This window comes from Manacus vitellinus, unplaced genomic scaffold, assembly GCF_001715985.3.
Source record: "Manacus vitellinus isolate BGI_N305 unplaced genomic scaffold, ASM171598v3 scaffold_13_pilon, whole genome shotgun sequence".
NCBI lineage: Eukaryota > Metazoa > Chordata > Aves > Passeriformes > Pipridae > Manacus > Manacus vitellinus.
In genome coordinates, this window is record NW_021938999.1 from 16820408 (window position 1) to 16845011 (window position 24604).

Consider the following 24604-nt stretch of genomic DNA (forward strand, 5'->3'; position numbering starts at 1 on the left):
TTTATTTTTTTTTTAAGAATGACAACAACAAGAGAAAAACTAGATTTCATTTATTTTATCAAAAACTATAGGAAGATAGCAATACTAGAGATCACACAGTATGAAAAGAAAATGTTCCTGAGCTTACAAACTGCATATTCTAATGTACACAGTTCCTAAAACATACATTAGAAATAACCAAAAGATTGACTTAATTTGGAGATTAAATAAATAGACAATAGCTTTTCTTACAGGTGATCTTGCAGCTTTAGTTTTGCTACCAAAAAATAAAAATAATCCCAACAAAAAAAGAACAGCTGGCGAACAAGCCACCAGTCCCCAAGAAGTGCATACACACAACTGAACTGGTGACCATGACAATGCCAACAAAGCAAAGCAAAGGCAGAAGCTGGGCTGGTTTAGGTTCCCTAAGAAATTGAAAATAGCTTTTTCTCCTTTTCCCATTTTGCAATTTTCAGCCAATCTCATAGAAATAGCAAAAAGAGTTTTAAAAGTGACACAGTGTCCCTTTAAGCTAATTCATTTACAGCAATCCAAATGCACTGTGCATATGTAAATATAAAATACTGTTCAACGCTCTAAACTGGAAACTGGATACATGGATTTACTTCAAATAAATACAAAATGCTGTTGCCTCCCAGAACATAAATTAACGGATCTTTATTTATGGCAGAAGATAACACACATATCCTTCGAGAACAGCAGCTTTATTCCAGCACTGGTGATAACATTCACTGCCTCGGGACAAGGCAGATGCTGAGCTCAGGTACAACTGCCACAACTGTTATCTTTTAAACTTGCAATATTTAAATCAAACTGGGCGTGAACATCAACAGACAGAAACAGGAGCCCGCCCTGTGCCCCGGGCGTGGGCGAGGCCACAGTAAGGAATCCATTTCTTGCCGCAGCCGCTCTCTCCATCCTGCAGTGACAGGGCGGGCTGCCGACTGCAGCGGATTAAGGAGCTGGAGACTGCAGATTCCATCCACATGGAATGCACCGCTGGCTCGGGCTACATGCAAGAGAAAGCACTAATGACTCCAAACGATGCAAGATCATCTGGAGTTTGCTGACATGAAAGCTCCACATTCCACTTTAAATAAAAAAATAATCATTAGAGATGTGGCATGATAAAAGCTGACTAGATTCAGCATTTATCCAAGTGCGTGAATACAGGTGAGCTTGGTCACATCAAATACTTTCAAATCTAAGCAAACTTTCTCCTATTCATTAAGCAATATATAGTCTCTATTTCCACGTGTATCTCTGTATTGGAGATTACAAAACTCACACAGCATTTCCAGTGGCCCACGCTCTTTACCCCATCTGTGATACTGATTTGGGCTAGTAGCATATAAAATGTCATTTTCTACCAAAGGGCCAGATCTTCACTGCAAATGCAACTGTGCTTGTTAATGAGCAACCTGTATTATCCTTTGAAGTGCTAGTAATTAACATGGAATTTAAGGCATTTGCTAACATTAAGTAAACAATTACATGCTGGGCACCTTATAAAGGTAATTAGCTGACCTATGATACATAGCTAGCATCCAGTTATGGAGCATCCATTTATGGAGCAACATTGTTCTGCCTGACCCTGTCAACTTTTACATGACTTGTAAGCAATATGCAAGTTTTACGAGATTTTAATCCATGAGAATAAAGCACTTGGATCATCCCTGGAGCACGGACCTTGGCTGTAACTCCACTCCTAACCCCCTTCAACTGTTGTTTTGAAGCCAAGCAAAACTTAGCATATGTTACGAACAGATCGAGACAACTTTAAAATGATCAGGAAAAAAAAAAAGGACTCAAGCAGCTGAAGAACAGCACGTTTCTCAGCCTTTACATTCAAGAACATCTTACAAATGTCTACTGGAAATGGGTATACTCACCCCTAGTCTAACTTCACTGAAGTTAACATTTTTGCAACCAGAAAATACAGGCCTAGTATCTTAGAAGTCTGTCACTAGATAAAAAAGTCACAGTATGTAAAAACTTAATGGAAACCAGTTGTGAATATACATCAATTTCCAGGGCACTTTTGCACCTAACAGATAACCTGAGCATATCTCCACAATGCATCAACCTTGTTAGACAATGGGCTGCTCTCCCTATCTTTTGCTATCTATTTTCAAACTGTAGTCAAGCAATTTGTTTCAGCCATGACTGCCAAATTTCTGCAACGAAAACAAACAGCAAATGTTACTACCAACAATCCCGTATTTACAAATCCTCTGTAGAAACGCACTCCTCCTATAGCATCCTAACTAAAAATCAGAACATAACTGAAAAAACTTCTAGATAACAGAACATCAGCTAAAAAGTTCCAAGCTTTACATCTGGGATCTGCTAACACCAATTACTTCATTCGCATGGAGTTCCATGGACATTTTACAATTCGCATTCCTATGAACCTTCATTTGCACACTGGCTGTCTTTAATCCCTCTCTCTGGTGCCATAAAGGTTATTGCTGAGTTCTTGAAGCTTTTCTTTATACAACAAAAAAGCAAAAGAACTGTCAGCTATGATTTAGGATTCAAATTGAATGCCTCCTGACTTCTCAAGGTATAGAAAACACGTAACATCACTTCATCCCCCTGCAATCAGCTCCTGAAGGGCTATGGCTGTGAGCTCACATTTGAATGTCAGAGGCAAGTTGAATATGAGTCAGCAGTGCCCTGGCAGCCAGGAGGGCCAACCATGTCTTGGGGGGCATCAGGCACAGCATCGCCAGCCGGGTGAGGGAGGGGATTGTCCCGCTCTGCTCTGGGGCACCCTCACCTTGAATTTTGTGTGCAGTTTCGGGCACCGCAATGTAAGAAAGATATGAAGCCATTAGAGAGTGTCCAAAGGAGGGCAACAAAGATGGTGAAGGGCCTGGAGAGGAAGCCGTATGAGGAGCAGCTGAGGGCACTTGGTCTGTTCAGCCTGGAGAAGAGAAGACTGAGGGGAGACCTCGTTGCAGTTACAACTTCCCTGGGAGGGGAAGAGGGACAGGCACTGATCTCTTCACTCTTGAGACCAGTGACAGGACTCAAGGAAATGGCATGAGGCTGAGTCAGGGGAGGTTTTAGTTGGATATGAGGAAAGTTTTTCACTGAGAGGGTGCTTGGGCACTGGAACAGGCTTCCCATGGAAGTGGTCACAACACCAAACCTGACAGAGCTCAAGACAATGCTTTCAGGTGCATGGTGTGACTCTTGGGGTGTCCTGCACAGAGCCAGAAGTTGGACTTGATGATCCTGATGAGTCCCTTCCAACTCAACATATTCTAGGATTCTGTTAATATTCAAATCAAGGTACATTTTAGAGTTTTCTTGGCATACATTTTACTGCTTCCTACACAACAGTTCTAGAAAAATCTATTTTTAATCCCTGTTATCAGTTTTGTATTTGCCTGAAACACTACAATCTCTTTCTTTGGCTAATGCCATTTCAATTACAAACACAATGCCTTGTTTTCACAATCCTTATTTACATTAGATGTAAGAATACTTGAATATATGCATGAAAGAAGAGTCTTCTTAAAACACATTTAAAAGACAACAAAGTATTTGTGACTTTGGATACCCGAACTCAGTTGAGATAACCTCTGCAACACACGGCTCCACATTTACAGACAGTTCTGATCCTCTTTTTGGATGGGCTAAGACCATCAGCAGAGTCTGAAGTCAGATCTATTGAACCTGCAGCACAGATAAACACAAGTAAGAAAGTTTTAAAAGACAGACCTAGGCCATGCCTGGTATTCAAACATCTTCTAAAGGCCTTCTGACACCTCAGATAAAAGGGTGCAAAGCTATACTCAAACTCTACTAACACCCTTGTTACCACTATTGTACAACATCCAGCATACACATCAGAATCCAAAACTCAACAAACTCAAGCCTTGTTCCCTCACATTTGTATCCACACAGATCAGCTGAGAGTGCAGCCAGCCTTTACTGTCAGTGTTACAGACACCACATAGAGGAGGAGGAGTTTTAAGGATTCCAGATCAATTTGGCAGTGTCCTGGGTTAAGCCCAGCTGGCAATGAAACACCACACAGCCACTCACTCACTCACCCCCACCCCAGTGGAACAGGGAGGAGAATCGAGAGTAGAACTTGTAGGTTGAGATAAAGACCTTTTAATAATGGAAACAAAATATAATAACAGCAATACTAGAAATTATAATAAAAAGAGAAATACAAACACAAGTGATGCACAACGCAATTGCTCACCTCATCCAGACCCCACCCCGGAACCCCCATCAGCCCCTCCTGGGCAACTCTCCAGTTTCTATACTGGGCATGACATTCCATGGCACGGAATATCCCTTTGGCCAGTTCAGGTCACCTGTCTGCGCTTCCTCCCATCTTTTTTATAATTTTTTTTGTGTACCTCCTTGCTGTCAGAGCATGAGACACAAAAAAGTCCTTGACTTAGGATAACCATGACTTAGCAGCAAACAAAACATCAGCGTCTTATCTCATACACAGTCTGAAACACAGCACTTTACCAGCTACTGAGAAGAAATTAACTCTATCCCAGCTGAAACCAGGACAGTCACATCATCTGTTCCACAGGACCTACATCCGCAACTGAGGCCTTCAGACACCAGACACCAGAATCCAGAGACAAACCTGTGGTGCCTTACACTGCTGAGCTGTAACAACTGCCTTAGTAACTATCACTAGCAGATTACTTAGAAAGTAGCTTATCTGAAGTGCCTATCTGAATAAAGGGAAGCTTTATTTAAGAGTAGCCTGATCATTCCTTTGAGCATTCCTTGGACAAACCTTCAAAATCATTTGCCTCATCAGACAATGCAACCACAGTCCCTGCTGTGAGCTAGGAGTGCTGAGGGAGGCAATGCATTAGAGATGAAGGGAAAAGCTTCTGGGTGTGATCTTCTTTGCACAACACATCACAAGCCTGAGCTGAAATGCTGTGATGTTTGAAACGCTACCATCAGTCAAGGCTGCAATAAAACCCACCAGCACTTGCCCTCCCACAATAACCCTGTTAAAATATGCAGACCTTTCATCTGGTAGTCAAAGGTCAGCTCTTCTCCAGCCTTGATGGTTCGGGTAGAAAACAGTGCTATTCGAGGAAGACGCAAGTCGAGGTTGTCAATAAACACATTGAAGACTTGAAGATTTGGATCACACTGCAAGCAAAAGTGAATGCAGCTTCTGTTAATTTGCTGAAGTGTTTAAGCAAACCAAGGTCACAGGAAAGATTTAGGAGGGAAAATGGTATTTCTCCCCTCTAGATAACTAAGAAAGCACAGGAATTTTCATTTGTGCCCCTACCAATGAAATGCAGCTCAACACCACATCCTGCCCTGCTACAAAATAACATCAATTCCTGTCGCCTTTGACTCCTCGCTAATTTTATTGAGGACATGTCACACGTTAGGTATTTCAGTTATTTGGAGAAAACACATCAAATCAACTCCATTTGGTTGTCTAGAATCAGCTGATTCAGTGACAAACCCAGTCCTACCAAATGTCTACTTCAGGCAGCATCTCACTCCTGGAGTTTTGTAGGCAGTCTCAGTCCAAGTAAGGCCAAGTATTCCATTCTATTTGTTATGTCATCTGACTGACTGGCATGAAACTACTCCAGAAAAACTGCAAATATGGTAAGAAAATGTTTACGATAGGAGAAGATATTTCTGGCACAATTAGGATAATTCTCCAAATTCTTAGTATACAAAACAAGGTCTTACGCTGTGATTCACAAAGTGGGACACATTTCCATATCGAGCTGCATCTACTGTAAATTCATCTGAGTCATAATCCAAATCAAACAAGTATGTATTTCCCTGGTTGTCATAGAGCTGGCCTCGCCTCTCTGCTTCCTCACTTGTAATCACCTGAAAAAAAAAAAGAAAAAGAAGTGAAAAAAAGAAACCTGCATCATATTATTAACTATTACTAAATTAAAACAGAAATCAGAATCAAGTTAGGAAAAAAGCTTTACTTAGTCAAAAATACCACATTCAGTTTTTGATGTTGAAATAGCATTCCATCTCAAATGAATGAAGGATACATACATACAGCTAAACTAATTAGTGACTGAGGCTTCTCTGGATGCAATTTGTCTACGGCTGATACACAGCACTACGTTGTCTCAGGGAAAAAGCCATCTGAGCATCTTCTACTAAGAGGTGTGATGACAATACTATCAATTGTTTCTACCTAAATTTTCTATATACACACATTTTTCATTAGACCCAGAAAGCCTCTTTTACTTAAAATCAAGTTTCAGCTCTCTCCCTTTGCACAGACAAAGATCAACAGGCATCAGTCTTTAAAACTCAGGCCAGGTGTTCCTTTCCTCCCTCCCCAGAAGCATTTCTTCCTGCTATTTTTGACTGCAATGGAAGATCTTAGTCATAACAACTCAGACAGGCCCATCACTTCACAAAGCTCAGTCTATGCAATTAGGTGAGCTTGTCACTTTCGACAGAAGAAACAGCTCAAACTATTTCATCTGTAGCCTATTACCTTAAATGCATTCTGTTTATTATGATTTCAGCAAAGAAATCATAATCTGGCAGCAAGACATACAAAATGTGATGGAATTGAATTATAAATCCCTCTAAAATCTTTCTGACAGATGAGATTGGAGAACTCCTTCGGCAGCTGGAAGTAGATTCAGGTGAAAGGGTAAATACACTTTTTCCTTTAAGCAACAAAGTTACATAACCACCCTTCTGCATTAACCCCTCCACAGAGATATTTGCAATGTCTGGTAGGAACACGAGAAGTTAGAAGACTTGGGGCATGGAGGAAATACATATGAGACCATAAACTTTTCCTCTTAAATATTTCCTTCTGGGAGGACAGAAGGAAATATTTTGAGTCAACACAGTAGCAAGGCAGATCTGCGGTAGAAATGTAACACTCTGGATCACAGAGGCTGCCAGAAGCTGCTGGTGCAAAGAGCCCTGAAGCAGAGCAGAGGCTGAGCTACAGAAACACAGGGCAACACAAGATCTCAAGAGTAACTCAAGGTCTGTATTTTATAATATAATATAATTTTATAATATAAAAGTTCTCTTTGAACTTTCAGTAAACAGATAACATCCATACTACAAGAGTTATTCTTGCTTTAATCAAAAGTAATAAATATGCTTGGAAATACTACCTTAAAAGTTCAGACAAAACAGAAAAGGAACTGACAGACTGTGCAGGGAGTTTCGTAACAACTGTGCCTCAGGAACATCAAAAACTACAATAAAGATGATCAGGAAAGAATAAAAATTATGACTGCCATAAAAGAAATGGAGGATTTGCCTTTAGAAATACTATTAGGACACGTATCTAAAATAATTCTTCAGTAGTATATGGGATAAGTATTCTCTTTACAGTCAACCTTTTACAACTGCTCTGGAATGAAGGAATGTTCTAGACAATATAATTTTGCTGGCAACTTGAATGTCTATTTCTCTTTCTACTTAAAAGCAGACTGATCTATTATATAATAAAACCACAGAATATCTTGAGTTGGGAAGGGTACCACCAGGATCACAGAAGTCCAACTCCTGGCCCTTTGCAGATCACCTCAAGAATCCCACCATGTGCCTGAGACCATTGTCCAAACACTCCTTGAACTCTGTCAGGCCTGGTGCTGTGACCATTTCTCTGTTCCAGTGCCCAACCACCCTCTGGGTGAAGAAGTCAAGAAGTGTTAAAACTAAGAGAAAGCTCAAAGACTTTATCTAATATTTCCTTTATTGTATGTAATTCATCTAAGGAGATACATACCTCTCCAACATACTCCATCACAAAACTGTTGGTTTTAATTTTCTGGAGGGTTTTTACTCCCCAGCCACGGCCATTGTTGGTTCTGAAGATGCAAAGGGAATACGGTGTACCTTTCTGCACTATCCTATTAGGGCAGTCAGGCCCACACCTACAATAGGAATTGCACTCATAGATGGGCAAGCCAGGCTGGATTTTTAACTTCTTACGTTTATTGTAAGCCAAAATAAACCCAGCCTCCTTTGGACAGCATTTCTCAGCAGGGCAGTCAGCACATTCACAGCCAGTCGTTATTCCATTGAGCACATTTATCCCCGGAGCAGGTTTATACTCATTAATGTAGTAGAAGTCTAAGGGAGGCCCTTCAAGATCCACAGTGTTTTCTACCAGGATCATTGCTTTGTGATTCTTTTTCCTGTTGAGTTCTTCTTTCCATCTCTGCAGGGCTATTCTTTGCTTGGCCTTCTTTACAACATAATCTGCAATGGCAGGTTTCAAAGCTTTAATGTGGTTTCTCACTTTCAGTGCTTTGCCTTCTCTCACCCGAGACAAGTATTCATTCTTGTCACTAAGAAAGTTCTGAAGAAGCAATGGGCAGTTCAGATGCTTCTCAGGTTCCCAAGTATTTGAAGATTCTGGCCATCCTTTCCATTTCACAAGATAGTATTCTTTGCCCTTGAAACACAGAAATAGATATAGATTTAGCCACAGTTCCTTTTACTGCAATCCAGCATCACAGGGCACACAGACAAACAAAAGAGATCTGGAGTTAAGGATCAAGCATACAGTGCAGAGAGCCTTGATGTCCCCATAACAATTACAACTGGGGAGAAAGAGAAAAATCAGGTTTTCTGTTTGCAAATAAAGGACAATTTTGCGTACTTTACATATCATCTCTAGGGACAAAGAAAGCAAAAGGTGGGATGAATTCTGATCCCTAACAGCATACCTGGAGGAGGAGGCTAATTTGTCAAGGCAGGTGGCACGTTATGCTAACTTGCTGTATGACTCATATGCACAAATAGAATGTAGTTGTAACACATACAGAACAAAAAAAAAAATCCAAAATTTAGCAGAAAAGTCTAAACCCCATTGTTTGTTATATCAACCATCCTCCTAAAGCAGTAATCAGTTTGATACATGTAATACTGTAGTTACAATGAAGCAGCATACATTTTGTACTTATTTTAAAAAGGCCAAATAACTGTAACAAGGCCAAATCCTGAGACTGAATTTCAAAGGAATCCAGTTACAGCACATGGCCCTAACTCTTCATCAGACTAAAAGAGTCAAAAGAGAAATACAGATGGTTGTCTGCAAATAAAGGAGAGGCATCATAATTCATACCAAGCTACCACCTAAAGCATCAGCATCTTATTTAAATTCTAGATACATAAAGATGAAACATTTCATATTCTAACATTTCTGTAATTTCAGGAAAAGACCTTCCACATACTGAAAGCAGCAGTTTACACCACTTTCAATTTACAGCTCAAAGTTTAAAAGATATTTAATTTGATGACAGCAAAAGCTTTGTCCTCACTGCCTGTTGCTTTGTATTATGAACAAAACTACCTTTAGCTCACTTCCAAATTTCAGCTGAAAGAGTGATCAAATTGGTCTGTGTTTCTCTTACCTCTTCTACCTTGTAGTCACACAAATATTCCACCTCATAACTCTTTAGACTCCTGTTGGTGATTCCAATGGATTTACATCTGAGATTTTCCTTCCTACATAATTCTTGGAGGGTCTCAAGTGAAGCTAGACATGGCACATACCAGGCTACAATAAGAAAATTGGTAAAGAATCCTATTTAATGTCTCGACTAAATTGAAATCATTATTGCCCTATCCCAGAGTCCCCACATTACCATTTGTGACAGCAGTCCACGAGTCTCTTGTACAGCAGTAACGTCTCAGACTCAACCGTTCTCTAACGGGTCAAGTGAAACACACCAATGATTCCCTCCCTGCACCTTTATTCTGCACAGTACGTTCATTTATAAAGAACAACAAATATTTTGGAGGACAGAGACTTGCACGGGCAAAAGCTGCACTAAGCGCCGAGCAATTTTCCTGCAATTACAGCATCCCATAACTGAACCAAGGCAAGAAGGAAACCTCCATTCTTTAACAGACCGCCAAATTTCTGTAGCCAAGCGCAACGGAGCACTCGCGATGCAACCATGGAGACTGGAAGAGGAAGCAGAGACCCACGGCGCTCTTCCAGAAGGATCGCGGGTGCCCTGTCAGCCGGGCGGGTTTCAGGGGACGCAACACCCCGCGGGGCGGCTCGGCGGGAGCGCCCGGGAAGCACCGGGATGCCGGGGTGGGACGGAGCGCAGCGCGGGAGCCGCGGGGCCGTGCCCGGGCTCCGCGAGCTCGCCGTCCAGCGCCGGAGCTCGTGGATAGGCGGAGAGGGCGCGCGGTGCCTATTCCGCACCGCGTCCGACCCAAGCGCTCTTCCCACCTCCTCATCCTCCCACAGCCCCCTGGGACAGCGGGCGGGACCTCAAGGGAGCAGCCAGGCCTCCCGGGCAAGCGGGCAGACCCCAGCCCTTCCCCGCGCCCACCGCCGCGGCTGCGGGCGGGGCGGTGGGTACGATCCTGACGGAGCCGGGAGCGGCCAAGCGGCTCGCAAGCGCCCAGAGCGGCCGGGTAGCCTCTCCCTCGCCGCCCTCTGCCGGTCTCGCCGCCCCCCATCGGCCCGGCGCGGGCGGGCAAGCGCCGGCGCCCCGACCCCGGCGCGCTCACCCCCTCACCTTCCTCGCCAAGCCTCCCAATCTTGGGGGGCCGCGCGGGCCGCGCCGGCTCCGCCCCCGCCGAAGGGCGGGCACACAGAGCGGCGGTCCCGGCGCACGCAGGATCCCCCGCCTCCCCTCTGCGCCTCAGCCGTGAGGAGCTCCGCGCGACCCGCCGGGAACGCGGTGGGACAGCGGCACAAGGAGCGAGTGCGGATTTGAAACTCCCCCGGGCCCATCAGCGGCAAAGCTGAAAGGAGGAACCGCGGAGAAGCGGTTCATGCACTTGTAGGAAAAAAAAAGTTACACCATGATCGCAGCGCCCTCCTCAAATGCGGTGTTTCCTCTTCATGTGGCTTTCGCAGAATCCATCGGTTTGGAAAACACCTTTGAGGTCATCGACTCCAACCTGTGATCCAACACCATCGTGTCAACCAGACCAGGGCACTCAGTGCCACGTCCAGTCTTTCCTTAAACACCTCCAGGGACGGTGACTGCAGCACCTCCCTGGGCAGCCCATTCCAATGCCTAATCACCCTTTCTGTGAAGAAATTCTTCCTAATGTCCGACCTACACCTGTCCTGCCACAGCTTAAGACTGCGTCCTCTCATCCTGTCACCGGTTTTCTAGAAGAGCCTGAACCTGTAGAGAAGGTTTCGAGTTTGCTCCAAACCCCACAAACCTGCACCCAACCAAGCAGCACTTCGGTGTCTCTTCATGAGTATTTATAAGGCTGTGGAGCTACACTGCCCCTACATTCCCAGACTCTGGCTTTTCCAAGATCCCTTTTAGAAGTTTTCACAGAGGAAACAGTGAACTGCAGGCCTGTCAGTCTCACTTCAGCAGTAAAATTATGGAGATTATTCTGAGAGGTATTATAAAACACCTGGAGGACAATGCAGTCACTGGTCCCAGTCAGCACAGCTTCATGAAAATCTTGCTGGACAAACTCAATTTCCTTTTACAACAAGGAATCCCCCCCAGGTACCAGGGGAAGCCAGGTGGTGCTACATCGTTGGATTTCAGTAACACTTTCGATACTGTCTCACAACAGTATCCTTCTGGATACAGCTGAATAACCATGTTACACAACAGGCCAGCAACTGGCTCAGAGGTTGGACACAAAGTTACAGTAAAGGGGATGACATCAGGTTGACATCCAGACACTCGTGGGGTTCCACAGGGCTCCATCCTCAGCCTAGGGAGGTAGTCCCAGCACCAAGCCTCTCAGATCAGAGAATGTTTCAGACATATGGAGTGAGTTTTGAGGTTACTCTGTGCAGAGCCAGGAGTTGGACTGATGATCCTTGTGGATCCCTTTGAACTCAGGATATTTTATGATTCTATGAACTATTCGCTCATTTTCCAGAGCCAGGGATAAGGCAGGCCTAATTTTTTTTTCCTTTTTCACAGGCTACTATGCCATACAGTATCTATTGCTTTTGTGAGATAGGAAAAATATTGAAATACAAGATAATTTGAGAAACTTGTATTAAACCAGATAACTGAACATAGGTCTCCTCAAATCCAGAGAGGTAGCACTACCCTAATTTTTATCTGATTTTGAGGGTCTTTGTGACATTTTTAGTATTTTACAACACTTGGCTGTCAGCTTGAACTGTTGCCCCTTAACTGCACACTAGGCCGAGACCCTCAAATCCCATAACTACACTTGCCTGCTCCATCTCCTTACTGAAAAATCCTGCAGCTTATGCCCAAATATGTGGCATACAGGTTGGAACAGTGCCACGCAGAATGGAGAATGCCAGGTCTGCATAAAAAAATGTATTTTAATAACACATAAATAAGCACATTTAACTCTTACACATATTTTTCAGGTAATACCACAAAACCATTTTACAGTTACTCCAGAAAAAAAAAACAAACAACAAACCAACAGCTCAACAGGCCAGCATGAATAGACACCACCTTCATGGTTTTGGGCAACATCAAGACCTCACAGAATTTCAGTTACAATCTGGTGCAGTTATCAGAGACTGGATTTTCACCAATTGGGTACAGGACCTGAAAAGTACCTGAAAGGAGAAATCTTCAGACTGTGTATGTAATACGCTTGTTGCTGAACCACAGGCACAAGCATTTGTGCTTTGCATTTTTTAAATCAAGTGCTGATAATTCAATGATCTGCTGTCTGCATGTCTCGATTAACATATTGCACCATGCTTTCCACTCCAAACAGACTTGGTGGCAAATTAATGTGTTGAGTTTATTACAGTCCTCTAAGAATCAAAGACATCCCAGAGAGTCATTGCTTTGGCAGAGAAGGAAGTAAGAGACAAAAATCAACTTAGAAAAATGTTGCCTTTCACAACAGGCTACGACGCCACTTCAACAGTGATGATTTCACACTTCCCGGTATCTTGATCCGTGCAGGTAACGTGCAAGGACCCATCCCTAGATAAAAGAGAGGGATATGTTTAGGACTCAACACAACACTCAGGATGCCACTGCATGTTCCAGAGAGAATAAACAACAGTCTTCACACCAATGAAAGGAAGAAAGATCAGCATCAAAATATCCAGGGAAGAAAATATTTCAACACAGATGAAAGCGGTTTATAAAATTAAGTTTAGTTTAGTGAGTGTTTAGATATGGATTTCTTGCTCTTATAGCATCTATCTTCTCCACATATGCTGAAACAGACTCAGGAACGTGTTTAAATACTGTAATTGAGTTTACTTAGTACAGGTTTATAAATAGAATATGTGTAATATTATTCAAAATATTCATTGTGAGAACTGAGTAACAGCAACAGACTGATAAGAACATCAAAGCGTGAGAACTCGACTTTTAAAAATGTGTAAGTAGCCTTTAAATTCCAAGGATCTTCTTCAATAAGGAAAACCCTTATTTTGAAAATCCAGGAATTAAGAGACAGTAGTGAATCCCACTTCAGCTAGACACAGACACACAAAATATTCAGATAGAAATAAACGTGCTCCACTGAACTTTCTCTCCCTTTTTCACCTGTTACTTAAACCTCCTTTAAAATAATGCCCTTTTTCTGCATGACAGAGTTGCATCTATAATCCCTATGATGCTTTTCTTACCAGTGCTAAGTGCAAATCTCTGCATGACAAACAAGGCATTTTAGGTGAGGTCTATTAACAGGCTTTAATACATGTGATAGCCGTGGTAATAAAATTAAGTATTTTGAACTGAAATAACAAGTGTGGGTTTAGTTTTTCAGCAACATCTACACAACTTGCGTATCATTTACGAAAATAATATGAAATTCAGGGCAGCCTTGAGAAGACAAAGATGCCTTGGCTACTTAGAATTCCACCTTCAGATATCTTTATAAACTATTTAGACTATTTTAAATGAGCCCAAGTGCTCCTATTAAGGCCTAGGGAAGTTAGAGAGATTTTTCCAATATCCTGTCATCCCCATTCTGCCATAAAACATGCCTTCATACAAACTTCATACTTTCCTACAAGAATCCCCAGATGAACATGTAAAAAGTAGATTTATCAGTCCCGATTTCCTGTGGCACTGTCTCTCTACTTAAATCTGCCTCTGAAGGGACAGAGCCACAGGTTTTCCCTGTAAATGCTGCAACGCTTCATGGATTCCTTTGTAACTAAAAAAGATAAAATATCCTTCAGCTTTTCCCAAGAGTGCGGGCAGAACTACCCAACCCCCTTCCACGGGAAGTTTGAGATCCTGACTGCTCTCAAGCATGGTTAAACTGATCAACAGTTCAGAAGTTGCTAAAAATAACCTAAACAATTGTATTGAGATTTATTTCTTTAGAAATCAAACAATGAAAACACTGAAGGTACAGCAGAAAACCCACATTCCTACAGAGTTTGCCCCTGCCAGGACTGTACAGCCCTGTAAGCAATGAAATGCTGAAATTTCTCAATACAAAATTAAACATTCTGTACCAGGAGCAAAGACTGCTTGTCACAAGTGGGACGCAGTAAGGTAAACCACAGAGCAATAAATATTTTGGGTACCTTTTCATAGTGAGAACAGTCAGTATATCATGTAGGCCATCCTCCTTTTTATCTAAATCCTGGAGTACAATCTATTAAAAAAAAAAAAAAGGAGTTAAACTATAATCAAGTTCTCCAAACTCCTGTGCAGCAGTTTAATGGAAGCGACACAACAGCTCCGATGTGAAACACATTCTGTTTAGCAACTTGTACTGGTAATTCCAAGTAGAGGCATGCCCTAGTGGACTTCCTTTATCTGTAGTGCCAATTTATGTATTTTTAGCTCTTTGTACTATTGTTTCTGTGCTTTTGTTTCAGGATTTATCACTGAGATAGCTGGAGAACTACAACTGCCACAGCCTACAGTAAGAGCTGAGCATCTCCCTTCACTTAGGATCAGTAATTATTAGGTAACATCCCTTCCCTATCCCTCTAAAGATATTTGGGCAGGACTAAGGTAGAATAACTATTTTCTCAAATATTCCATCAATTTCAGACACATCTGCCCCTTCCCCAATGCTTTCCAAGGAAAGCACATCATCACTGTTTTAAACAAGCTGTGTTCTCTCTGTAAGTTGACTCTCGCTTAAGATCTTTAAATCCTCACTTGATATAATCACATCATCTTACAATTGTGAAAAATCAAATTTAATATGTAATACCAAGATCCTATCCAATCTAGGAAGATCAAAAAGTAATCATCAGTACACACACTAGCTACATCATTATATTGAGCAGTTTTATATTTAAAATGCTGGAAATCTGTGCCCTACTGGAATGACTGGAATCTCTCACCCCAGTTGAGCTTACTACTGTAGTGCCAAACATCAAGCCCTGCCAGGCATTTAGGAATGAAAAAGGGAAACTTTAGTTTCTTTATAAAGTGCTTCAATACTTTGCATGTAGAGAAGAATGATTGAAGACTGATGCCCAGAGACATGCAAGTTTTCTTACAAGTTTTGGTAGAGGTGGGATTGGCTTCCATTCTTTTTCAGATTCGACAGATTTTCCAGTGGTTGCTGTTAGAAGTGCACGAGTGTGTACATACTCACCTGGGCAAATTTATCTTCTTCATTCATGGGACCTTTCCCCAGTGACTCGTACAGTTCAAGGCACACAGAAGAAATGTTTCCAGGGGCATGCAGGGTGTGCTGCCTTCGAGCTGGCAGTGGTGTCCCTGATGGAAACAGCACTGTGAATTTGTCAGCCCCTGACTCGTCTACTCCCTTTGAAAAGAAAAAAAGAGTTCATGCCTTTCTCTAAGTGCTTCACTGAGCTGGAATTGTCAAAACAATGCTCCACAAGAAAAGATATCCAACATTCATTCCCTCTGCCACATTTACCATCACAACAAATAAAATAAAAAAAAATAAAATTGACATTCCTATAAAGTCCAGCTATTGCAACACAGAAAAGACACAATCTCTCTCCCCTTAAAATCAAACCATTTTTCCTGTCATTTTTCTGTCAATGAATCCAAGTTACCACATACTACTGACCTATGGACAATCTGTAGAAGTAATAAAACAATACTGTTTCTCTAACATCAATCATTAGTGTTATATATTCATTGAAGTTGTAAAATTTTCTAATATTCTAATTTTAGTCTTACCTTTAGAAGAATATCTTTGGCAGAACACTCAATAAGTGCTTCTTCTTCTAACAAGGTATTCTCTTTTCCTAGCAGAATTCCTGCCTCTATGGCTGCACCGATGGGAATAACTTCATCTGGAGGAATTGAATTCAGTAACTCCACAGTTGGGAAAATGTCTTTGATCAGCTGCTGTAGCTTTGGGATTCGAGCAGACCCACCGCACAGAACTACCTGGAAAACACGACATAACAATTTCAAATCTTTCTGCTGTCAAATAAAACAGACAGGTCACAACCTGCAGCACAAAACCACAAACTGCTCTGGGATGTTTAATTATCTGTAGTTGTTACAACAAAAACTGATGTAATCTCTGGTTGACTTCTGATACTTTTGCATTTGAAATGAAAGGAAATATGGTGTCTTGAAAATGTGTTTCTTTTAGCAAGAATCAGCTAGATAAGGTAATGTTTTTAGAAATTGAGAAATTCATCACAAAAATAGCATCAGGTTGGAAGAGACTTCCAGAGATGGTCTAGTCCAACCTCCTGGCCAGAACAGGCGGAGTTACAACCTGCTCAGGACATTACCTACACAGATACATATTCCACAGACTCTGTGGGCCCTTATTTCAGCATTTGATTTCCCTCACACCACAAATTCCTTTCTTGGAATCTAAAATTTCCCCATGCTGTAACCTGTGCTGCTTGCCACTCACCCTTCCATCATGCACCTGTAGGAAGAAGCAATTCAGGTTTTGTCCTTAATTCCAAGTCTTATTAGCGACTTTGTTGAAATCAGCCAGATTTGGAAACAAAGCTAATTCCTGCTTTTCCTCATGTAAAACATAACTTAAGAGTTGCAAATCAGGTTCATTTATTTTTACATTTAAAGTGTTTCCTTCCAAAGCATTGAGGCCTGAGAGCCTAAAAGGCCACCTAAAAAATACTGCCACTAGAAAACAAAAGCTGTTCTCTGAACAGTGGCCTGGGATGCTTCATTATCCACCAGGAAAACTGAGATGTGACACAGTAAACACTAATTAAGAGTCTGAAATAGCATCAAGTGTCATTAAAAGCACCAGTCAGCTTCTTCAGAAGAGTCGGCAAACCCCATGCAATGCTTAGTGAAGGCAAAAGCAAGGTCATATACTGAACTTAAGGAAGGTATTCCTCAGCTCTACCAAGAGTTACACAAACACACAAAACAGAGACCAATCATTTCCACTTATTCAATATACAGCAGTAAAAACGCACCACTGAATTTGACTCTACCTTATACTTAACTTCAAGTAACTGAAATCAAAGCAAATATAGGAGTTCTAAAGATCTTGATAGACTTTGTTGGATCCCAGTAAAAATAAACATATCAGTCTGCAAGGAAAACAGGCCCTATAAATACTGTTTTTGGGGAGCTAAGCACACTACAGACAAGTGACTTCTATTATTACCTTATTAATATCATCTGCTGTAAATCCAACTTGCTGCAAGAGGTTTTTAATGGCTTCTACACACTTACTAAAAAGTGAAGAACAGATAAGTTCAAACCTGGCCCTAGAAAAAAAACACAAAAAAAACATTCAAGAAGGGTCATCTCATTTATTACAGACAAACACCTGAAATGGAAGAATGATCATTTTTAGAATATTCTTTGGTTCTCTAGCTATACCTGTGTCATGGTTTGAGAACTCCAAAATCCAATTCCCTAGTCCAAACCCCCTCCCACATCTCAACCCAGTGTGAGATGGGTTTTTCCAGAACTATACGAGACTCAAAATGGGGGAAAAGGGAATATATTACAATGACTGTACAAATAAATACTACAATACATTATATACAATCTTAACTACCTCTACCATGACAACCTGGTATTTAAGGATTAAAAAAAAAAAATCTTCTTTTCCAATTATTAATCTTGAAGTGATTCTGTTGTTGTGAAAGTATCTGTGATTAATTCCACCACTAACACCTACATGGAATGCACATTCATTCTTCTTCAGTGTACTATAGAGAAAAAACAGTATTGTCTCAACAAAACCCAGCATTGCTGTCTTGACTCATATGTGAAAAAATAAAGCAGCAAACATCCTGGAACCGTTTCATCACCCTTAAAATGGACACAAAGACTCCATTTGGAAATTTCAGAGGAAAATCAAGCTGTGTCCTGATTTGCACACAGGGAATAGGTTAAGCAAATTAAAAAAGAAACTTGTGCTTGCTTTCATCTCTTTCAAGCCTGAAGAGGAAGTTTTACTCTGTAGGAACACAGCAAGTCAAAGTCTGCAGCACTAGTCCACAGGATTAGCATCCTTATCCAAAAGAGAGCCAACCCAAGTTACACAGTACTGCTTCTCAAGCTTGAAAACATGCTGTGCTTTATCGTAGCAGCTCCAACTTCTGCAGCAGTGGATGCACAGCTCTGGAATGGAAAAGCCTATTTTATTTTGCTAAAGCTCCTGCAGTCTGGAAGAGCAATTGAAGTGAGTTAAACATCTAAATAAGTATCATCCCAAGGGAAAAGAGACTTAAGAGTAGGACAGAGCAGTACAAAGAAACAGAGAACATTTTTCTACTCCAGCTGTCACTGAGGCAGCATCAACTTCCATGACAAATACCATTCTGAAGCTCATTTAGATGAAGAGTAAAAAAGTCTTTTCTTTAGGGAAGATACAACAACAAAACCACTAAGGGGGAAGAAACAGCCACCTTGCTTCATTACAGTATCTATTCCCCTTCAATCAACAACCACACTCCAGAGATGGGGTCTCCTTGTGCCTTTTTTCACTTTATTTTCTAACCATTAGGCCAACACTCTGTTACTGCCCTAACTATACAGACTGCAGCATAACAGAACCATCAGTATGAAACAAAGCAAGTTGGCCTTCTGTCTTCTGTTTCCAAAATAAATGCCACCGGAAATCAAAGCTTATTGAAACTCCTAAATATCACCTAGGAAGATTTCAAGAACAGTTTTATATAAAGGCAGTAGCTTCAAGACTTGCCTTACCTGGACACGTTACAATCAAAATCCAATCCATCATACAACGAATCTACAAAACAGTTTGCACTTCCCAGGGTCGATAAAGAGTGTTTTGCAATATCAGCACTGTTCATTAACTTCATCATGGCTCTGGGGTTTCCTCTAATATCATGTTTACAAGACCTGTATTAAAAAAACCCCAGAAGATACCAGTTTAGAAAGGCAGGAATTTGACTGATAATGGTAACTTTCTGAAAGGAAAAACAGTTTAGAGCTATTAAACTCTTTCTGTAAACATTTTAGTTTGCCAAGAAAAAGTATATATTTCAATTTCAACTAGAGACCACTGTGAGGAGGCACCCTGAACTCCGGCATTAGTGTTTATCATACAGATTAAAGTCTCTCTGCACAATTTCTCAGATGAACAAATTCTGTAAATGGCTGCAAGGAACAGCAAGAAAAGGTCTTGCAAGTTACTGATTTTTAACCACAGATTAAGAAGAAACAGAACAGTGACCATTAGACATGTCAGCAAAATAGTAAGTTTTATCCAAAAAGTCTTTTTGTGGCAGTATGCACCTGACCACCTCAAGACCACTGAGCTAGTGGTTATGCATTGGTTCATCACAGGATGGTGTGACATACAGACTTCAGCCTGATGACCCAAGTCCCTCCACAGGCTTCCGCACCAAGAAAACCAAACAAAACCACAGAGTCAGTTCCCTGACACCCAAAAAGCTTGTGACTGAAAGTATGGAAGCAGCCTGTAGTCACACACATCACTCAAAACACAGCAGAGTTCATAGCTGAGCCGTTATAGTTCAACACCAACTCCAGGCAATATCCACACAAACCCAAGCATTTCCCAGTCTTCCTCCTCAGCCCCCAACAACTGACTGTTCCTTTAATATCTTTATTTGAGCCATTTCACTCACAGACAGTCTGCTAGATTTTTTTCTTTCTTTTTGAAATCAAGCACTAGATAACGAAGTTCCTGTCCTAAGAACATGCTTGGAATTCAAAACTCACCTCTGAAATTCGGAAGCTAAGTGTTGTGCCAGAGCTTCTGTGAAGCAAACTCCACCAATGCTGTCATCCGTGTTTGTAGCAAGCACACGATATATCCCACTGTTTACTTCTATGACTGTGATAGAAAGTGATGTCCCACCAAGTTTATAAACCAACACATTGCTGCCATGTTAAAAAAAAATTGAAAGTAGCATGAATAGGCCAGCAAAAAAGATGTTAATTTTGACACACCGTCTATAAAGATTACCACCAAATAATGTACTGCAGGTTTTAATCAGTTTTCTCAAGATAATTTGATTTAGGGTGTTTGTGTTTAATGCATCTCAGTAGTCCTGACTGCTTGACAATGTGCTCTAAAGAACAAAATTCAGTCTGTTTCATACAGTGGGAGTAGCCAAGGTTTCTCCTTCAACACAACTGAGAACTATCGTTACTTTCAAGGTTACAGGCAAGAAGTATATGAGAAGGGTAAAAAGGGTTGCATTTTTCTTCAAGCCAATCAGTTCATTAAAGAGAAAGTAAGACTCTGGGCACAAATCTTCAAAGACAATTTTAAAAATATAAACACCAAACCAAAGGGATTTAAAACACTACAGAATTACAACTTCTAAATAGTTATTGGCTTTATTGAGAGAAAAAAAAAAGAAAAACAAGCCTCAAATCATTAATTTTGTATTGACTGCTAAGGCAACACAGCATCCCCTCATTTAAGATTTCTTGGGATTTAAGTACAGCAGCTTAAAGTTAAGAAGTAAAATATTAGGATTTTACCTTTTCCCAGTGGGTGAGTCCTGGCCAATTCCATAAGCAAGGAGAGCTGCAGATGGTTCATGGATTAATCTCATAACATTAAACCCAGCAGCTGCAGCTGCTTCCCTGCGATAAAGCACAGCAGCACTTCATTTTCCTTTAATGGTTTCACTATAGTCACACACTATTAACATTTCATCTGAACTCAGAACTTGGTTACAGCATGGTATTAGCAAAGCCAAGTGACTGGAAAAGGAAGGCACTAAGTTCAGTTGCTATTGTGTTCTTGAGGTAGTTGGAGCTGCTGTGTGCTTATTGTCAATGAAAACTCTCATATATCAATCTACATAGCCCATAAAAACTGCAAAACCCCCTTCAACCACAAGATTAAACCCCCTACCCTCAATCAAACTTGGTAACTTATCTTCAGGTGTGGTATTAAAAGCTCTCGATACATTATTTCAAGAGGTAACATGCTAAAGAAACCACTTTGCTTCAAAATTAAGTTACCGCGCCTCACTTGTAACACTTTCTTTACATGTTTCCTGGAAACTTCAGTAACCCTGGGACTGCCCTGCAACTTGTTCCCTCCACTTTGAAATTATTTTGAAACTGTTATACCAGAGCAACAGAATGCTTCATTGTAAGTACTGCAAATATCCAGCTCACTCATGTTTTATGACCAACTTTTAGGTGCGTTTTAAGTATTTCATGACAGTTAAACATAAGGGCTTCCACATATCAGAAATACCACTACTACAGATCAGCATCTACTACAGAACAGTAGATGCTGCCAATTATGCTCAGCTTTAAGCATACTTATGTTTTCATACAGAGGAACTGTAGCAGCAGAACTGATTCCAAAGAGACTTTCCAAATAGAATAGTGGTGTATTTTCCACATCTGAACTCTGACAAAAGAGTCCTCAGCAAGTCACGTAACACCACTTGGTTTGGTAAGTATGAAGGAAGGGAAATTAAAGAGGGTGAGAAACTATTTCAAAGTTTCAAAGGTGACACTGAAAATCCTGATCTGAAACGATGTTCTGCCCTTGATGATACCAAAATTCCCTCTCTCTATAAATGATTCAGAATATCCTTTGGGTTACATCAGTGAATTCCATGAAAAATTTCTAAACCCAGGATTTAATCTCCTGCTTTAATATTTTCCCCATTCAAATAACATCCCAATATCTTGACAGTCACAAGCTGAAGTCCAGCAGGAGAATTGCCACTGCTGATCTTCCAGCCTGTCTTCTTTAGGTACGTTAAGTAACAGAAAAATCTTAATCCTCTTACCCAAGGGCATTTTTCTGATTCTCTCCAAAATCAAATGGCACAGTGACAACAACATCGTTTACATCTGAACCCAATGCAGACTGAGCAGTCTCTGTTTATAAACACAGGCAGAACATGTTATTAAAAGCATAAAAAACCAATATATTACATCTTAAAAATACGAGAACAGCTTAACAAGCTAAAACGTGTTATGATTTCAATTATTACATACCTTTCATTTTACTGAAAATCAGTTTTGCCACATCTTCTGGGTTAATAAGTTTATTATCTATTTCATATTGAAGTTTTCCATTCTTCTCAATTATCTGTAAGCAAAACCAACACACCTTTGTTAGATATGCAATATGGTTAATAAAAACCCATAATGTTTAATTTAGTTTCTGTTCAAAGTAAAAAGAACTGGACTTTGTAAATACTCTCTATTACAAGGAAATAAATGCTTCCAAGATGCTTATCAAAGATTACAAAAAGACCTGGATCATGTGACACACACAACAGTGACATTCAAGGCTTAAAGACTCCAGACTTCCTTTTTCTATTAAGTTTTCCTTAGTACAAAAGCAACGTTTAGAACAAAAGTGCTTGCCTGGTTATATCCCACAAGAAAAAGCCCAGCAATTTATAAAAGCACATCAATACGAACAGCCAAAACCCAGGGAAAAACCTGCTTCTTCTTTATGAATGCATTTGCCAGGATACTTTTTTCTCCTGTTTTGCAAAATTTTCTAGTAACAAGCACAGCATTATTCAAATTAAATTTGTATTTAAATCGAGTGGTTAAGCATTTTTATCACAAGGTGCTGTAACCTGAGCACCTTCTGCCACCACTAAGAAAACCCACAATGCTACTACCCAAATATATTAAGATTCGTCCCTTTAGAGAATGTCCAAGAGATAGGTAAGAATTTTTCTGTTGGACTATGTCATGCTGGCAGATCTCAGAACATGGTTATCTACTTGATAAAAACAGAAACACAGCAGCAAGTGGACCTCATATGAAGAGCTGATCATTACAGAACACAGACATGAACGGCACAAACAAGGACAAGAAGAAAAATATAAAGTTATATAAGTTACTCTGGGAACAGCAGAAATCCCAGATCATACTCACAGAGCACTTGCTTTCTGCAATATATTTCTCTGCCTGAGGGTCACCAGCGCTGTCCAGATAAATTCAAAATAACAAGATAAATCATTTGCTAAAGGGTAATCGCACAAATTCACCTTGCTCATATTCCTTATAAACATCTTCAATATATCAAACTATACTTCCACCAAAATTCCCGTTTCCTCTCTAAAGATGCATTTATACAGTAGAAATAAAACCAACAGTTCTGACTTTCAATCTTCTTTCCATAACTAATGATTGAAAAAATACCTGTTAGTTAGGGAAAGGGGAAAACAAAACGTAACACATTGTTTCAACCTGCTATCCCCAGTGATCACTATAAAAGATCTCAATAAAGTTATGAAGTGAAAAGTGCTGGGAAATACATCAGAATGGACAACACAAAGGGGCTGTAATACACAGCTGGGTCATCACTAAAAAGTTCTGATACATGCCTGATGTCAGATCTAACCCAACAACCAACTAGAACAACCCAAGTTTTGTTCTAGTCACTGCAATTGCCAGAGCAAGCCATCACAGTTCCACCGACTGAGGAATCACAACAGTGTGTTTCACTATTACAATAAAAGTTTCATGCAAACAAAGCCACAGTGCATTTTACATGCAGAAAAACAACCCATTAACAAGACATTTTAGTTAAGTAATTTAAGTATATATAAAAAAGCACATGTGCAACTTGTTACTAAATTTCACAGTTTGATTTTCGCAGACAAATTCACACCTAAAATACTACACACCTCTTTGCTCCTGGAATGAAATGTAGGCTAAGAAGTTTATAATATAAAACTGGTCTAGTGGACAGTGTGCCTTCCACGTGTTCCACTACAGGGGGGTGGAATAAGAGGATCACTAAGGTCCCTTCCAACCCAAAGCACTGTGACTATGATAATAGAATGATTTTTTTCAGAGATTACATGCCAGTGCCAGGTTAAATTAAATACTGTCACAATACATTAAAACGCCTCCAGCATGAGCGCTGAGAGGTTTCACCGACCAGCTTTAACAGAGAAAACCAAATTTCTCACTGCTCCTTCCACACCCGTTCTCTTACCTTCGCCCGAGGATCTGCTTTACTTTCACTACAGTGTTCGAAATATTTCTGATCCTACTCTGCTTTGCGGCTAAGCCAACCACCTGAATTAAAAAAAAGTAAAAAAACAAAGTAAAAAAAAAAATAAATTAAAAAAAATAAAAAAGTGAGCAGCCCGCAGAGCCCCCCTGCCTCCTCCCCTCAGCCTCACCTCTTCGCTCTCCGAGAACGCCACAACCGCGGGGGTGACCCGGTCCCCGGCGTCGTTGGCGACCACGTCTGCGCGGCCATCCTGAGGGGAGAGACAGAGACACCCGTGAGCCGCCCCTCGGGG

General features: G+C 40.8%; 2 protein-coding genes across 4 annotated transcripts in view; both read right to left on the reverse strand.

The window, feature by feature from the left end:
- Nucleotides 1-33: 33 nt before the first annotated feature.
- Nucleotides 34-9926, reverse strand: SUV39H2 (suppressor of variegation 3-9 homolog 2). 3 transcript variants are annotated; one of them, XM_029958106.1, is made up of 7 exons: nucleotides 9633-9925; nucleotides 9399-9544; nucleotides 7766-8437; nucleotides 5722-5868; nucleotides 5028-5157; nucleotides 3575-3690; nucleotides 34-1012 (listed from the first exon to the last, which is right to left on the reverse strand). In XM_029958106.1, the coding sequence occupies exons 3-6, from the start codon at nucleotides 8156-8158 to the stop codon at nucleotides 3581-3583; spliced, it is 780 nt and encodes a 259-aa protein (XP_029813966.1). In that variant the 5' UTR covers nucleotides 8159-8437; nucleotides 9399-9544; nucleotides 9633-9925; the 3' UTR covers nucleotides 34-1012; nucleotides 3575-3580. The 3 variants fall into 3 exon arrangements, with proteins under 3 accessions (XP_029813966.1, XP_029813968.1, XP_029813967.1); XM_029958107.1 differs by lacking the exon at nucleotides 34-1012 and adding an exon at nucleotides 3266-3283 and having other exon boundaries at nucleotides 9633-9926; XM_029958108.1 differs by lacking the exons at nucleotides 9399-9544; nucleotides 9633-9925 and adding an exon at nucleotides 8712-8754.
- Nucleotides 9927-12274: 2348 nt separating this feature from the next.
- The window catches only part of HSPA14 (heat shock protein family A (Hsp70) member 14), a 26794-nt gene continuing 14464 nt past the window's right edge, over nucleotides 12275-24604 (reverse strand). The window contains exons 2-14 of the mRNA XM_029958074.1: nucleotides 24482-24597; nucleotides 24292-24374; nucleotides 23223-23271; nucleotides 22323-22416; nucleotides 22112-22202; nucleotides 20835-20939; nucleotides 20064-20225; nucleotides 19062-19217; nucleotides 17506-17608; nucleotides 16077-16289; nucleotides 15517-15690; nucleotides 14486-14556; nucleotides 12275-12917 (exon numbers count right to left, since the gene is read on the reverse strand). Of these exons, the coding sequence (XP_029813934.1) occupies nucleotides 12839-12917; nucleotides 14486-14556; nucleotides 15517-15690; nucleotides 16077-16289; nucleotides 17506-17608; nucleotides 19062-19217; nucleotides 20064-20225; nucleotides 20835-20939; nucleotides 22112-22202; nucleotides 22323-22416; nucleotides 23223-23271; nucleotides 24292-24374; nucleotides 24482-24597 (1496 nt within the window). The 3' untranslated portion in view covers nucleotides 12275-12838. The remainder of the gene's footprint in view (nucleotides 12918-14485; nucleotides 14557-15516; nucleotides 15691-16076; nucleotides 16290-17505; nucleotides 17609-19061; nucleotides 19218-20063; nucleotides 20226-20834; nucleotides 20940-22111; nucleotides 22203-22322; nucleotides 22417-23222; nucleotides 23272-24291; nucleotides 24375-24481; nucleotides 24598-24604) is intronic.

What these genes read in the sequence shown, in the direction of transcription:
- SUV39H2 (XM_029958106.1), bottom strand. Translation starts at nt 8,158, where the DNA reads ATGATCCTGGTAGAAAACACTGTGGATCTTGAAGGGCCTCCCTTAGAC. An exon ending in TGATGGAGTATGTTGGAGAG is followed by an intron (nt 5,869 to 7,765) that starts GTATGTATCTCC and finishes TTTTTTTTTCAG; the next exon opens with GTGATTACAAGTGAGGAAGC. An exon ending in CTTTGACTACCAGATGAAAG is followed by an intron (nt 3,691 to 5,027) that starts GTCTGCATATTT and finishes TCTGTGCTGCAG; the next exon opens with GTTCAATAGATCTGACTTCA.